The following is a 17,631-nucleotide window of genomic DNA, read 5'->3' as shown; positions in this document are numbered from 1 at the left end:
CAATCATGTCGTTCTCTTGGCAAGGGAATAGAAAGATCAGATATCTTCTAGAAATTTATGTATACTTGTCGAAGAAATATTAAGTTGGACCTCATAATCTGCACTATAGCTCAATAGTTGCAACCATCCTCCCTAAGAAAGTTTAGGGTGCAAATTTTGGCTATATTCTCCCTCAAATGCTTGAGCCATGCAAATCAAATAGGTGCTGCTCAATGCTCATTTTCTCAAGAACTAAGAATATTCCATTGTTCTCGGGAAAGATATTCTTAGATGGGCCATCAGTCTAACGGGCCTATGGGCTCACATGCCACACCAGGCTCTCAGTAAACCTTAATGGGCTTGAGAAAGGCCCAGGACCCAATCATGCAGAACCAACAATCCGTGGCCCCGATTTTAATCAGATGGTTGTAGAAGTTGAGAAGATTAAGTGGCCCTCCACTCCCATCAGCCGTCTGATCAAGATCAAAACGATCGGGGCATTTTGGTAAATTCCGTTCCCCCCTTTCGGTTTAGGAAGCTCGCGGGGGACGCGAGGAATAATAGCGGAGAGCGAGATCACCACTGCGCGTGCAACCCAAGGAGCATTTCCGCCTCTTTAGGTATCAAAGTCTTTTCTTCCGTTTATTTATTATTTCATTTGAATGATTGTTATATTATCCCTAATTCGTTCGCGTTTACAATCTCATTTAATCAGAGGAACAAGTAACTTGTTTTTTGAATTAATTTAGGGCTTCGGTTTTTTTGTCTAGATCTGTTTATTTCGCTTTTTCTTTAATTTCGATTGGAAATAGTGTCACGGATCGCTTGCATTCTTGACCTATTGTTAAACAATCCGTCAAAATTCGAATCTTGATCGTAATCGTGATCTTAGAATTCTAGGGTTTTCCTTTCTTCTTGAATGATCCTAAATTTTCCCCTGCGACTTGATTTGATATAGGTATGGTGGCTCATATTTCTTGAAATCTTTAGATCGGTTAACCTAATTTTAGGATTTATTTATCTATTCAATGGCTAGAAGCACAAGGATGGATCAATCAGAGCTTTACATCGAGGACGAGGATTCACCGGTGATGAAGACGGTCAAGGGAGCGACGACGGGTTTAGCTGCCGGTGCGCTCTGGGGTACAATCGTTGCTACATGGCATGACGTGCCTCGTGTAGAGAGGCACGTAGCGCTCCCCGGGTTAATTAGAACGCTGAAGATGTGTGGTAACTACGGGCTCACTTTTGCTGCCATTGGAGGGCTCTACATTGGTGTGGAGCAGTTGGTGCAGAAGCAAAGGATGAAGAGGGATTTTATTAATGGTGCAGTCGGTGCTTTTGTTGCCGGAGCATCTGTTTATGGGCTTAAAGGTATTGCAGTTTTAGCCTATTAATTTTATTACAATATGAATTTTAAACTTGCGTTTCTCATAGAGGAATAGTACTCTAATTGTCAGAAAGTGGTTACTGAGAAGGGATTTATGATAAGAAGGGCACGTGACATCATATACTTTGGTAATCAATTGAGTTCATTATGTTGACTTCTATCTAAAACTAATTTACAATCCTATCATATATAGTTGATAATGATTCTTATGTTCTTTTACTTACATGTTTAAGCATGTGAACCAGTTGCTATTAGAAATTTGGATCCTAAATCAAGGTATTAGAGTTGGGAAATCACAAAAGCCAACCCATCATGATATGTATGTTTTTCTTACTATGGAAATCTTCATTTTTTTACCCACTTTGGTAATGCTTGTGTGATCCTTCATCTCTGCATTGAATCACCACTTTCACCTTGTTTACTCCTTAGTTTTGTTTCCCAATCAGAAGTATTCTAAAAATTAATGTCACTTTTTCCAAGTATTTTAGAAAATCAATGTCACTTTTCATATTCCTGGCTTCTCAGTTTTTGTTCTGACAAGTTATTAATGTTGATAAATTAATTCAAACTTGTGATGCTGGATTTTGCAAGGAGATACAGGTTTTCAACCCTCAACCAAGAAATATATTAGATAGCCAGTTACAAGATGTAATAGTGACTGATTGTAAGAGAGACTGTTTACTATGTTAAAATATGCTTTCAATTCTTATAAATATATTTTTGTTCTTCTTCTTTTCATATATTCTTCCCTATGTGTTCATAAATTTCTAGGAAATTAGCCATCGCATAAATTAGAAACATCACTTTGGCAATGGTTTTTATCAAGGTTTGTCGTACCGTCCTATACCCGATAATGCCGTACTATATCGATAAAATATTGTTACAGTATTGAGGTTCGGTTTATATATGAGCTGAACCGGTCCATATTGGAGTGGAACCATCCTGTACCACCCTGCCTTGGGAGGGATTGTGGCTAGGAGTAATAAGAAATGTTGGAAGCCTATCTTGATAAAAGGTGCATACTGTACCATACTGACTATATTGTACCAAACTGGTAAAGTTCTAGTACGGTTCTCAATACCGGTTTTATAGACCTTGATTTTTAGGCCCAAACTTGTGAAATGAAAATGACATCAAGTTCCTTTTTTATCTCTTCTATCCAAGTTGTATGTTTCCCCTTTTCTGTCTTTTTTGCAAACCTTCGACATGAAATCTTGATATTTGGTGCATTTTCATCATTACCATCTTTCGCCTATGGTGCATATGACCAAATAATATCAAATGACTACTCATTATCTTCTACTTGTAAAACCCAAATATTTCAACATACTTAAATCTAATTCTAGGCTTCCTACTGTAACCGAAAATCCATTTTACCTTTCTTGTCTTTGCCAAGCTAATTATGTGTTTTTGTCTCCACAGCATAGACATATAGATCCATACTACAACAAACTTGTTTCAATGTGCCTTAGTTCTCTATGATATTCAGTTGTTACAAAACACTTTATAGGAAGATAAGCCACTCCATTTACTTGGACTTTGTCCTAGCTGAAACATCCGCATCTATATTCCAGCCTTTTTTAGTGATGTAACCAACATAGTGAAAAATGGCCTTTTTAGTGAAAAAAATCTTATTGTATCATCTTTAGTGCATTCTTTGCTTGTATATATCCCACAAGAAATAGTGTTTCTTGCTTTTGATGAACTAATTTTAAATTTCTACCCATCTTTCTGTTCATCATCGCCTACAAATAAGGTACACAAAGATGTCTTTTATAGAGGATCGACAACCTATGCATCTATGACAAGTTAAAAAGTGTCGGCTTAGAACTGAACTTGGATATGTTCCTATTGTCGTCGAGAACCATCAAACCTTTCCAAAAGGTGGAGCTGTTTCTTTTCTAGTTATGGTCCCATGATAGACATTTTTGTGTTCATAATATAATAATTTGGTCACTCATGACTTTTCTTTATCAATTGCTTTACTATGCCCGGTGTTAATTTTCTTAGATTCTTGTTCTCACTGTTAGCATTTTTTAATCACTTGTTACCAATAGCTTTGCAGGAGGATCTATAAGATTGATTCCACATTGATTTGTCAATGCTGAGATTATTCTTGTTATCACAGTGCTTCACCTTCATTAATCAAACTTATACACTCCAAAATCGTACTCTATCATATATCAACTTTTTTTCTCTCATCCGTATGTTTGTCCCACCTTGTCATAAATCTTGGCTGCTTCTGTAGATTAATTTCAAACTTGAGGACCACTCTGTTTCAGTCGGGGGAAAAAGGGGACTTCATATCTTCAAGAAACTTAGTAGCTACTATGTTACTCTGTTTCATTGTCAATGAACCCAGCTATATTAAGTTATTCTTGTGTCTTTATGACCCATTCCAAAGTCCATAGAGACAAATTATGTTAGTCTTCTTCTGCATCTAGTAAAAATACAAGTTGTTTGGTTTTGCACTAGCTTGCGTTTCTCGCTTAAGGTGCAACATGTTGGATGAGATTGAGCTAGATTTTCATACAATATCTGACTAGTTTTCCTAGTGCTTGTAGGACACTCTGTTAGTCCACTTCGTCCTGAATATCTAATGCTTGTGCATCATTCACATGACCCATTTGTGTAGCATGTACTTCTTCCTTTTATGTTTTCAGTTTAGGATGCTGGTGGCTGCTTCCATGGAGTATTATGTAAGCTAATTAATATCAGGCCACAACTTGTTAATTTATGATAGTCATGGCATGGTTCTGCATAAATTAGCCTGTTAGTGTATAGTTATATATTTAGCTATGCTACTCAGTTTTGAATCATGAACTTCTATCTTATCAATAAGTTTGTTTAAAATAATACCAAATGTACTGTTTTTCCTCCCTATCAATAAGTTTGCTAAAGAGGATGCAAGATTCATATTTTTTAATCTTTATGTTGATGTGTTCATTCTCATGAATAACACAGAAGTAAATTAGTTGTCGGCCTCTCCGAACTGTTTTGAGTGTTGCTAGTTTTTGTAAGTTTCATGACAAATTTGATTCACAAAGCATTAATTTGTTATCACAACGCAAACTGTTAAAATACTCGGCATACACTGTGCTTGCAATTTATATATCACAAGCTTTTAATATAACACTCTTTAGATTTAGGTGTACTGACATTTGCAGTTCTCTGTATTAAGAACCATAATCAATAATTACAAATAACAGTTTTTCTCCTATTTGTTTGGTGTTATCGAGTCTGTGACTATTGTTCCTATCAATGACTAGATCTCGATAACAGCTAACCATTCAAACCTTCCTAGAACTGCTCGTGTCTTTCCCGCTGATGAAATCTTTCCATCTAACTGAACCTTATTTTCTTATTAAGGCCTCATATGGTCTTCATCACATATAACCATAGCTTTATGGCCAGTAGTTCATGAACCTATCTGGAGTTACCTTATATATGTTTAACATATCACCGAGTATTTATTGGGATGATAATACTCTATGATTGTATTGAAAGGAAAACACATCATCAACAATGAAAATGGTTGAACTAACATAAGGAAGAAAACAAGCTCTTCTGAACTGTTCCCACCATTGTCATGTCATTATTAGTGAAAATTTCAATTCCTAATCTTTTTTTTTTCTTTTTCTGTGGCCCATTCGCCACTCATTTCTCATTGTCTTCTTGTGTTCATTTTGTAATGTGGTGAACATACTCGAATCCATGTTGGATAATTCTTGACTTGTTCCATTGTATGCATTTCTATCATTCTCTATTTTACCAGGCATCCTTCTCAACATTCATATCTCCACGATGCAAGTGCTTTACATAAAGTAAATTTCTTTCACTGAGAGATACATGATAGATGAAGTAATTATTTTTTATAAAGGAGGCATTGTATATAACTCAGAGTGGTTAAGTTCATAGCTACTGGTCTTCTTGACTATCAACATTTGTATGTTTATTTTTCTCCACCAATCCATTTTCCAATTTACATGATTTTGGGAGGTAAATGCCATTTGGATAGATTTAACGTTCATTGCTTTATGTTCTTCTTATGCTATAAGACTATTTCTAGGAAATTGTGTGCCGTGAGAGGTCTTCCTTAAAAACTTTTCGAGAAAATTCAAAATTATTGTTTTCCAGAAAAGAGCTACTATTATGACAACACGATATTTAGGCTTTTGAATTTAGGCGCCATCTTTGATCGTTATGAAGTTGGCATGGGGTGGAGATGACATATGTGATTAAAGGGAGGGACTCGAAGTAATGAGTTATCCACCTAGAAACAACATAGTTATAAATCAGAATGGAGGTTCAAAGACCAATTATGGATGGAATTCTATTGGAAGGAAGTTATAATAGAATTGGCACTAATATTTTTTTGAAAATATTTTCTGGCCCTTATTTTATAATGAACCAAAGGATTACTAAAGTAATGATATAGCTTTTGATAAAATGAAGTTGATAAACCTAGGGTTCGAGAGTAATTGCTATTTGGTTTGTAGAATGATCATGTCATGTATTTGACATATCCTCTCTGTATATCTTTCTCTCTAGCAAACAAACTACTCCTTTAATTGCTGACAAGGCATATAAATGCACTCTCTGTAACTAACTCCATAAAAATGGACTAGAGAGGTCTAACAATTATTGTGAATAAAGAATGGACCTTACTTTATTAATCAATGCTACCTTCTGGAAGTAATCATAGTTATCAACCAACCCAGGGAGAACCAAGGTGATAACCTATCCTATAACCCAAACACACAAGCAACTTAGTATTCAATCTCATTAACATCTTTCGTTCAGTGCTTCATGCATTTTAACTGAAAGTTTGTCCTATTCTCGATAAAGCTACTTTTGGCATGCTTTAAGGAATATGTGGGATGTATTGTATAGGTACTTGTTAGCAATTAAAAACACCTCAGGAGATATTGTAACTTGTTGTAAACCATGGTAGTGATAATAATGCAAGTCATTATTGTCCTAGCTCAAATATCAAGGAATGCCGACCTTCCAAGCTTGTCTTATTTTCGGGAGCCTGGATCTTGGTTCTAGGGCTGTGACTAAGAGACCTTTCTGAGGTCACTAATTTAGCAATTCAGTATATCTTTACATTTTTTTTTCAGTGTGACCTGATTTTTCCAAGTTAAATTATTTCATACCTTATAACCATCCAATTTTTGGCAAATGTATATATGCATTTGTCTATGTATGTATGTACATATACATATTTATTTGTCCGTGCGCATGGGTACATATTATATATGCATGTGAATGCTTCTAAACAAAATAAAAGCTAAAGACCAATTTAGGAAGACTAATGTGTTCTCATACCTTTGACAGGTCTACTGTACTATTGGGAAGTCCTCTTAATTTACCACAATGTTGTATGAAAGTCAATTCAATCTAACAAATGGCAACAATAAAATATATCTATAAGCCAAAAAAAGCTGAACCTTCTAAGATATTTATAATATTTACTTAGAATGGAATGTGTGAAAATACAAATTTGTGGAGAGTAAACATGTTTTTGTCATACACCTTTTGTCTTTCTAGAGCCCTTTTCCTTCATATTGCGTATTGTAGAAGCTTCTAAACAGAAAACATTATAATGCAACAAATTATATATTTAGATTTAAGAGTACTAGTTAGCTAGGCCACATATAGATGACTTGAACTTTTATCTAGTTGAGAAACCATGAAATAAAGGAAATGATTTTTGTTTATATCAAACTTTTGATTTAACTGCTTGGAGAGGCCTGGTTTTGTTGTTTATTTGATTTAGGGTTTTTAAGGAGTAATTTCGGGAACTTTGTAATAATTTTCTATAGAAGTCCAGATCTTGCAATTGCAGATCAGGCATTTGAAAGGGAAAATGTATAATTTTTTCTTCGCGCAATTATTTTACAATTTCTCTCATCTTTTCCCTTTTTGTCTCAACTAAATTTGGAAATATATTTTTGTTAATATTCTTTCTTATCATTACTATCTTTCTTTCTTTTTTTTTATTTTTCCATCTCCCTTAATTTTGGAGTGAAAGTCAATGTCGAAATCTGAAAAAAATGCCTTTCACGAAGTTTATCTTCCTCCCTTACAGCTGGTATATGGATATCTAGAATTATTTGATGCTGTAGAATATCTGGTCATCTACAAAGGACCTGCTGTAATATAAAAGTTTTGAAGCTACATGGTTTCAATAAATTATATTTGTAAGGACTCCAGAGTGCTAGCTGTTATGGAGAGCAATGTGATATCAACCATGTGAAAAAATCATATAGTGCTGCACCCAAGCTGTGATTGTATATTAGCAGCCTTTTAAAAAACACAACACTAAAAACTAGAGATGCTGAGGAATAACATCGTGTCACTGCTTCTTTTTCCAGAAGGCCGGAGTGTGGAAGCTGGAGATGATGCATGCTCTTTCTAAAAATGTTTGGAATATTTGTTTTCATGTTTTTAGAAAGACTTGAACTTTGACCAGGAGAGAGATGATTTTTTCCATTTAAGATCGAATTTATGTAATTTGTTGTATTTGGATTTTACAGTTGAAGAAGGGCTATCTCTCTCCATCTATAAATTTGTTGATGGGAGCCAGTGGCATTGTTGTACACATTCATTTATGTATAGCGTACTTTTACACATTCATTTATATATGGCATACTTTTTGTTTGTTAGGCTAATGTCTGCTGATAATATATTCCGTCTTTCTACAGCTTTTGTTAAGTTGATTGTGTTCGCATCTTTATAGGTTGGCTGAAATCGTAGGGTCCTTAGGTTTAAGTTTGGTACAGTTTAGAGATTTTCCTTTTGCGCATAAAGCTCTATGAAATCCAATATCTGTAATTTCAAATTAATTTTTTGTTTGGATCATATAAAATAAAAATAACATATAGGCAATCGCTTTTTGCATCTCTAAATATTTGTGTTCATGCATGCGCTTTATTTTATTGTTTAAAATAGGTTTTAAAATAAATTACTATCGGTTATTGAGGTGTTATTTGGCTTCATTTTTATTTTTCTATTTTTAAAAATAGAAAATAAAATTTATATTTATTTTTTTAATTTTTAAAAATATAAACATGTTTGGTGTAGTCAATTATTTTTCAAAAACAAAAATCGCGATGGTGGTAGAAACAGTAGTAGTTACAATGGAGGCAGTGGAGGTGGCAGTGGTAGTGGTGGTGGTGGTGGTATGTCTAGCAGCAATATAGCAAAGTTGGCAACAATGACGGTGGTAGTGTGATGGAGGTGGCGGCAATGGTAGTGGAGGCAATAGTGGTGGTGTCAAGGGCACAATGATGTGGTCGAGGCGTTGTGATGGTAATAGTGTTGTGGTGGAGGCGGCAATGGAGATAGTGGTGGCTGCGGCGGTAATAGTGGTGAAGGCACTGACCGCGGAGGTGGCGACAATGGCAGTGGCAAAGCAGCGACGATGACAGTGGCAGTGGTGGTCGAGGCAATGTAGTGGTGGTGGAGGCGATGTTGGTGGTTGTGGTAAAAAAATGTGTTTCTTATTTTTTAAAACACTAAAAGTAACAATTTCTTCTATACCAAAAATGGAAGATTTATTACTTTCATTTTTCCTTGAAATAATTAAAGTGATTTAAAAAATAGAAAATAAAATTAATGGTATCAAACATGTTTTCTGTCTCTGTTTTTTGTGATTTTACTTTTAAAAATAGAAAAGAAGAAATAAAAGCGATGCTAAATTGGCCCTAAAAAATAAACCATTATCTAAGTATAGACCCGACAAATTGTCTCCTTGAGATGTTTGGATTGTGGACTGAGTTTTCAGTGGCTTATGGATTTATGCAATACTTTTTCTTTCCAGCCTTCAAGTGAAAATCCATACCTAAAGAGTAATGATATCTATTTGGCATTATAGTTGCTTTGTGAATACAAAAAATTGAGGCCCCATAGAGCATTTCCATGAAGTAGCATTATATCTGATGGGTGATTTGACTGCCAATAGTATCTATGATTTAGGCGAAGGGAGTAGAAAGGAATGTGGATCAGTTAAAATTTTATTTGCAGGCATGGAAGCAATAGTCGTATGGCATTTGAGACTTCACAAGCATCTAGGAATGTTAGAACTTGCATGATTCTGTAATGCAAGGATCTTATTCTCAAATGACACCGCCATTATTCTTATTATTAAAGGTTTGGAATAATTTTGTAGGTTTTGCTTATGAAAAAACTTGCCAATATTATCGTTTGGCTAGGATCTATTTCTGAAATGGAACTGCTCTAAACATGAACTGAATTCTCTTGGTCTATTTTCCATTATTCTTTCTGAATACAAATGAGTTAATTTTCTATATTTGCATAGTTTATCTTATTATTGTTCGTGGTTCTCCCATTTCATGATCCCTTTTTTTTAGCATTTAATGTGACCATTGAAGGTTCTATTGCCTTCATTATATCTATCTTTTCTAATTTGGATGGATCACTCTTCAATCTGCAGGGAGGAGCTTTCAAACAGCCATATCTGCAGGTTCTTGTCTGGCCTTCACTTCTGCTGTGCTGGACATTGGGGATCGGTCTACAAGAATCGATAATGGTAGAGAATACTACCCTTACACCACTGAGAAAAGGCCTTCCACTAGTACTTAATTTCTTGTAAAATGAGCTCTCTTTTAATGACCTCAGCCATGACGGGTCTACTGCATTCTCCTTGGATATGTTCTATGAAATGACCATCTTAAGACTCGCAATGCTCGCACCTTGTTGTTGGCAATCCATTTTCTGTTTTCAGAAACCATGATGAGACAAATATTGAAATAAATCTTAGTTTTCTTTTTGTTTGTTATGATGATGAAAACATGTAAAATCAATTCAGTTTGTTATTCCAGTGATGGTTGCAAGAAAGCGTTGGCTCAGCCTTGCCATGTTCGGTGGTCAGCATCTGTTTGGTTACTTTAAAACCAATGTAAGCAATGAATAAGCTATTGGAATATCGAGCAATTTACATATATCATATCAGGAAATTCATGCAGCCAGCTTAAAGTTCAAAATGACAATAGGAGCAGTTGAAAAGAGTTCTCGTGTTCCCTTGGAGTTCTGCTGCTTGATCTGCTTCTGCAAATCTTCGTTCGGTGTGTGATACAAACCATGCTCAGTTAATTTATCAATCAGTGACCTGGTGCCTGGTTTTCTTTCAGAACTTTGATATAGCCGCATAGGCCATCTTGTTTCATTCAAAAGCTGCAGAATTTGAGATTAAACCACTTACTATTTTTTGGGGTGAGCATATTTGAAGCATGTAGATCGTGGATCAGCTATTTGGAAATGATGAGATTGATGGCAGTGCCTCCTCAAAAAGCGTGTAATGTTTCTAGCAGGAAGCCATGCATGCAAGACTCAAATTCAATATATCAGAGAACTTGATGGGAAGTTATTCTCAATACTCCATGTCATTATGTTACGCTTGGATGGATGTCCAAGTCATCATGTTCTCACAAATTGATTAACAACTGTAGGTTCTTATAATTAAGGCACCATAGTTAATACAACTTGTCCTTAAAATTTGTACTCCTATGATCGTTGTACATGAATAAATTTGGAAGATTTCTTCACCGGCAGAATGTATCTGATTTCCCACTCCTGAAGAGCACCGCAGTCGAGAGATTGTAAGTATGGCAGAAGAAATTCCTGTAGTAAACATCCACTCGACGGCAGCCATTATATGGTATATCGCAATGTCAATATATGCGAGACATAACTTTGCCTTTGATGATATATATATATATATATATGTATATATATATATATGTATATATATGTATATGTATATATATATGTATATATATATGTATATATATATATATATGTATATATATATATATATATATATATATATATATATATATATATGTATATATATGTATATGTATATATGTATATATATATGTATATGTATATATGTATATATATATATATATGTATATATATATGTATGTATATATATATATATATATATATGTATATATATGTATATATATATGTATGTATATATATGTATATGTATATGTATGTATATGTATGTATATGTATATATATATATGTATGTATATGTATATATATATATGTATATGTATATGTATATATATATATATATATATATATATATGTATATATATATGTATATATATATATGTATATATATATGTATATATATATATATATATAATGCCGTATTTGGTATCTGTTTTTATGTCTAAGAGAGTTTATCATCGTGAGGTTTGTTATGGTAGATATGATAAAATGTGCTTTTTTGATTGGAGATTTCGTGTTACATTTTGCTTGATCATTGTGAAACATGAGCTGATGACGGGTGCAAATTGTTATCAAGCACGATGTGGATTAATTGAGCAGATGCAGTGTCAAATAGGTACTAAAATTTTTACAGAAGTGGGTGGCCATTGACATTATTCAGCAGGAAATGATTCTTTATTTGATTTCAAAGAAGACATGGCGTATGTCTGTGTAAACTTTTTGATAACGGATACTGCCTTTAGAATTTTCAATATTTGAAAGAAGTTTGTATATCGTCTGATATCAACATGATATGAATTGAATTTTAGAATGAAAAGCAATAGTATGAGTTGTTTGTCTGAGTTCTTTTATATTTATATATTTATATATCCAATGATGAACATAATATTGCATAAGAAAAAACCTTGATTTACAATTTTTGTTGCAATATTTGATGAATACTGTTAGTCCTCAAATTTTTTATTATAGAAGAACATAATATTTGGCGAAGTCAATGATCTGCTTCAGCCCGAAGGTTCAGCCTGGGGTGAAGGCCGTCAATATGGAAATCTTGGGCATCGGGGAGCAGGAGGGTACCTTGAGATACCTTGGGGTTCCGATCACAGGCCGATGCCTTTGCAGAGGGGATTGCACCTCCCTAGAGCATGACATCGGGCGGAGACTGGAGGGTTAGCAGACGAGTGCCCCGTCTATGATGGGCAAGATCATAGTGGTATGTTTAGTTCTCAACTTGATTCCAATCTATCTCTTATCCAACACCTTGGTGCCGATCGCAGTGCTGCAGTGCTTAGAGCGCTTGTTCAGGAGCTTCATCTGGGGACAGTAGGAGAGTGGCGGTGGCGTTCGCCTACTAGCATGGGACACGATATGTCAGTCGACCCGTAGTGGTGGGTTGGGGATCCACTCTCTGTCAGAGCGACGGGAGATCTTCGCCATCAGACTGGCAATCAGATTTCTTTTAGAGCCGGCGAGTCTTTAGGGCTCCATGATGAGGGCCAAGTATGGGGACCCAGCCGACCCGTCAATCTTCCGAGTGGGCTAGCGTAGCTCCTTTATCTAGAGATTGGGAATGGGCGAGCCATCGACGTCATGGGGGACAGATGGTTAGCGAACCTGCCGCTATGTAGATGGCCCACCATGCTCGAAGCTACCTGGATGGAGGGATGCAGAGTCTGTGACATGTTTACACCAGGAGAGAAGAGATGGGATGAGAACCTTGTACGGCGGGTGTTTGGTAAGCAGTTAGCCAAGAAGGTGTTGGTGATGCCGATCCCTGCAAGGGAGGTCGCGGACAGGCAGGTTTGAAGCAGTATAGGCATGCCAGAGGTGAAGGTAGAGGATCTTCTAGGGCTGATCAGGAGGTTGTCGGCAGAGCAGATTGATGGGAGTTGGATATGGAGGTTGCGTATTCACCCCAGAGTAGCTTTGTTCGTCTCAAAGGTAGCCTGGGGCTGACTGCCCACCAAAAGAGTGCTAGCTCGGCGAGGTGTACCCATCCTCCCAAGCTATTGGGCCTGCCAGGAGGCGGAGGAGGATTCTATCTTCCATGTCCTTTTTGGCTGTCGGCGAGCTGTTCAGATCTTGGAGTGTGTTTCGGCTTCTTCTAGCATGTGATAGGGGTGGTCGTGGGCTAAGGAGCTTCTAACCTTCCTGGAGGTTTCTTCATAGAGGCTCGACCTTGTGGAACGAGGGATTAGGGTTGCCTATCTAGCCTATCACTACTGGCTAAATAGGAATGCCTGTGTCTTTGAGGACAAAGATGCTCATCCGAGGATAGTGGTGGACAGAGCACTCCTCCATGTGATAGAGGTCATTGGCACTACTGCGTTGTCATCCCTTGGGTTAGTGAGGAAAAAATCTGAGGTTTCCATTTCGCTCTTATAGCGTCCAGGGTTGTGCTCGTCTCTTAAAAACCCCCACCCCCCGGCTTTCTCAAGATGAACTTCGACGGCAGCGTCGGTGGGGCAGAGAGCAGCAATGGCGTTGTGTTTGTTATCAGAGACCAGGATGCGAGAGTAGTGGCAGTTGGGGATCGGCAGATCTTCGACCAATATGTTGTCTGAGCTGAGCTTAGAGCAGCATGGGAAGGATCCACCTATGCGAGATGGGTGTTGGTCGCGAACCGTATCATCCTAGAGGAAAACTCGGCCACATTGATCAAATGGATTCAGGGTCTCAAGGGTGCGCTGCCAGCGGGATGTGCCTGCTCCACAACATCTCCAGCTTACTGGGTGAGTGTGCTTTCTACTGAGCTTCCCATGTCTACAGAGAGTTCATTTAGGGAACCTATGTGTCTATCTCGTCCCCACTGCATTATCTATTTTTTTCTAATTTCATGGGTTGTACTTAAACCCGTTGTATGTGAGCCGCCGTTGTGCCAAAAAAACAAAAAAGGTGACCTGCCCATTACAGTTCCATCCTTTTAGGGCTATCCCTCTCCTATTATCAGTCATGTCATCTGAATGATAAAAATATTATTTTTTTGACCCAAAAAAAAAGGAAAAGATGGCTGACCTATCGAGCTTTTTTTTTTTTTTTTTTTCAAGTCGTGTTGTTTAATGCACCGACACCCACCCGATAATCGAAGGAGTTGATCTCGTTAAACAAGCCCAAGCCATCCAGATCAAGCACGTTTTCAGAGAGGCAAATAAAGATGCAGACTGCGTGGCTTTGTATGTGGCTAATCACTTGGGGGTACCTTATAGGTTGGAGAGGGGGAGCTATCTAGAGTGCTCCGAAATTTATTTTTTTCTAACCTTATTAGATGTAACCATACTAGAATTGTATGATTCATCCGCTGCAGCTAAAAAAAAAAGTCCAAGCCATCTTATAACCCCCCGCTCGGATTACAAGCCCACGCGACTGAGTCTGGTGGCAAAGCATCCCGACGTCCGATACATTTATACACTTAATTTCGTTTCAATTTTCTATATGGGACTATTAAAATGCACTCTCCGAGTTTAATACTATGGTCGGGTTTTATAAGGCGATGTGGTCCGTGATTAATATGCGATAGAAGTGGGATTAACAAACCAAACTAATGGGAAGAATATTGGCCATCCCAAAGTCCCTGACTTTAGTGTTGGCCTTGGTGTTTTTCTAATCGGCCTAACCCGCTAAGGATTGCTAAAAAAAGCCCCAGTTATGATCTCGATAACAGTTACACCAGCTCAGCCATGAATGCATAATGTGCATATCGTGAAGAGCTGTTACTATGCAATTAATGCATGATATTAGCCATTATCGCATAATTATTCCATGATGGTAATGCTTGGGAGATTTATATACATTTAAACTAGATGACAGCACATTCTACGCACATAACTCCTGAAAGGAAGAAATCTTGATAGACGATTGTCAATAATTTGGCATATATAATGCACATATTTGATATAGATGTTGGCCATTTAATAATGTTTTGACTGTAAAATATGTTGAAGAGAAACCATGCGGCTGTGGGTTTGAGGACTACTATTTAAGAAAGCAAGACCATGACAAACATGAAGTCGCGAGGTTCACAAATAGGGAAAACACTGTATATGTAAGTATTGGATTTATCAACAGATTACCACAACTTGGACATTGTGATTTGGAATGTTTTTGTTATAGAAGGGGGTTTGCTCAGCAAGCATCAACACTTGACATGGGCGAGCATGTGTTATGTCTCATATTTCACCAGTTCCAACCCATCCTTGACTTGAGAGTGTTGTTTTGATACAAGACAGCTAGTTAGATCTTGTCCTCTCAATCCGTGCGCTAAATATTTACCCAAGCTTCCATCATCTTAGTTGTTAAAAAAATCTATTGGGAAACAATCCAATCGTGAAACATATACTCTTGGATACAATATGGATCTGACGTCAAGATCCATAAACTAACTAGGTTAATCACAAACCTAGCAGAGAAATTAGTAATGAAATTAGTTGAACAATTAGAAAAGAAAAGGAAAGAAAGAAAGAAATTGATTGAACAAGGTTTCCGAGGCAAATGTGGATCTGAACAGCTATAATAGGGCCATATTAGCATTATATTGATTTCCAATGCTATTATTGTTGATATAACTTGATTCGACTAGGTAAGAAGAGTATATAAACAAACTATAAGCTTGTAAATAGATGGGGCTGTAAACCAATGACCTCTTATGTCTTTTTGATGGCAAACTGGATGGCTTAAGCACACTAGAAAGTGAAAGCTATGGCTCTGTTTCATGCTTACATAAGTGTGAATAAATCAAATCACTTCTTAAGCTTTGTTTGAGTTCGCTCAATCAGGAAAAAATAAAAAGGCCCTTGAATAAAGCTCCAATAATAAAGGATACTTTCGAAATTTCAGAAAAATAGGAGAGCACCTTTTTGATAATTATTCAGTTTTAACCGGTACGAACTATTAGTTTTAATCGGTTAACAAGTAATGAATACATATATATCTAAAATTATTCAAAGATGTGAATTAAAATTATCCAGAAATAAATATAGCCTGGGCACAAAACAAAAATAAATTTTCATTTCATGGTGAACCCAAACTGCACACAAGCAACCTCTTGGGGCGCAACTGGAATTGGACATTCTATTCTATCAACGCCCATTGCATGCCCAAGTTGGAGAGACTTGTAAACATGATACAAAACTATTGAGCAAGGAACACTTATTGTTGTAAAGAATCTGGAACGCACTCAAAACAGACGATTAGTCAAGTATCTTCTGCTCGGCCAAGACACCGGCTTGTATCAATTTCGATTTTGGACAATCATTGTTATGTACAAACTATTTCTTGGCCGTGATTATATTGGTCGACATAACTTAATCTATTCGAATATATAAACAGAACTAATATCAAAATATCAATCAGCATTTCCTAATCTATTTCTTAAAATTTAAATTTAATTTATAATTATTAATATTCTAATATCTGGCTCTGGCATAGAAGTCGATCCGCCAAGGTCTTAGAAATCACATATCTTTCCTAACTTGCTACGTTTTTATTGTTGTTCGTGACCTGAACAATGATCCTGGTTCGTCTCAGTATTGCCATATAATGTTAAGAAGCATGAAAGGAATATTGCCATATTCGAGGATCTCGAAGGGACAAGTCCATTAGGACAAGCTTAACATTGTAATTTTGAAGCTTTCCATTGGAGAAGTCGCTTGTAAAACAAGTACATGGAGAGTGCTGATACAAGCAAGCAATCGACATGTACCATATAGGCCATCAAACACATGACATGACCCTCATGGATCAACATATCTCGTGTTGTGGTTGGATTGGGACACTTAACAACACCACTAGACCCGAAAGATAGGCATTTGTTACAGGTATTGAATGACTAAATTGAGTGACTATCCTCTACGCCCATAAGTGTAGAAAACTCCAAACAATTGACTTCGCTCCTCATCCCACTCCGTGAGAAGTTTGGTGTATCTAATCCACGCACAACTTGTAAAGTATCCGCTCGCAGGTAAACCTTCTTCCTTCAACAGAGGCATCAAGCAATACATGATAGCACTCTCCAAGCTTGAGTAGATTTAAACATGAACATCAAGCTAATTTCTCTAATGAGTTTAAACATGGATATGGACAGTGCAATTTTTAGTATGATGATTGTTTGTCATAATGTATAGTATATTTTATATTATATTTTAGCATGATGACTATTTGCCATAATTTCTCTAATGACTGTTTAAATTATAATCAGCAAAATATGTTATGAATATAAGTATTATTTTCTCAAATGGTATATGAAGTTTCAGATAAAAGAAATGGAATTGCCAAATGACAGATGTTGCTCTTATTATATGCTCACTTCTGCAGTGTTGTAATGGCAAGATAACAGTCATGAGTCCAATTCCAGTACAATGGCAGAACAAAGCGGACTCTCTTATCATCATAATGGCCAGTAATATATAAAGAGGTTTTAAATATTATTTTCTGAACTGGTATAAAGTAGACCAGAGTCAAATTCTTGGCATGTAAATGTGATGTATTCAATTTTC

The 17,631-nt window shown here is 36.4% G+C and overlaps 1 protein-coding gene and 1 long non-coding RNA gene across 3 annotated transcripts; both read left to right on the top strand.

Moving 5' to 3' along the window:
* Positions 1-464: 464 nt before the first annotated feature.
* On the top strand, positions 465-10,175 carry OEP16-3 (Mitochondrial import inner membrane translocase subunit Tim17/Tim22/Tim23 family protein). 2 transcript variants are annotated; one of them, XM_008802428.5, is made up of 3 exons: positions 465-599; positions 1,016-1,353; positions 9,831-10,175. In XM_008802428.5, exons 2-3 carry the CDS (start codon positions 1,026-1,028, stop codon positions 9,977-9,979), a joined length of 477 nt encoding a protein of 158 aa, XP_008800650.1. In that variant the 5' UTR covers positions 465-599; positions 1,016-1,025; the 3' UTR covers positions 9,980-10,175. The 2 variants fall into 2 exon arrangements, with proteins under 2 accessions (XP_008800650.1, XP_008800651.1); XM_008802429.5 differs by having other exon boundaries at positions 483-599; positions 1,019-1,353.
* Positions 1,452-8,015, top strand: LOC148714646 (uncharacterized). Its single transcript, XR_015975237.2, has 2 exons — positions 1,452-1,497; positions 7,750-8,015. It is a non-coding gene; the product is annotated as an uncharacterized LOC148714646 (long non-coding RNA).
* Positions 10,176-17,631: the final 7,456 nt, after the last annotated feature.

The sequence above is a fragment of the Phoenix dactylifera genome, chromosome 2 (genome assembly GCF_051530095.1).
Source record: "Phoenix dactylifera cultivar Ajwa chromosome 2, Ajwa_hap1_PhDact_Kaust_v1.1, whole genome shotgun sequence".
Lineage (NCBI taxonomy): Eukaryota > Viridiplantae > Streptophyta > Magnoliopsida > Arecales > Arecaceae > Phoenix > Phoenix dactylifera.
Note: the sequence above shows the minus strand (reverse complement) of the source record. Positions and strands in the feature narration are given on the sequence as shown.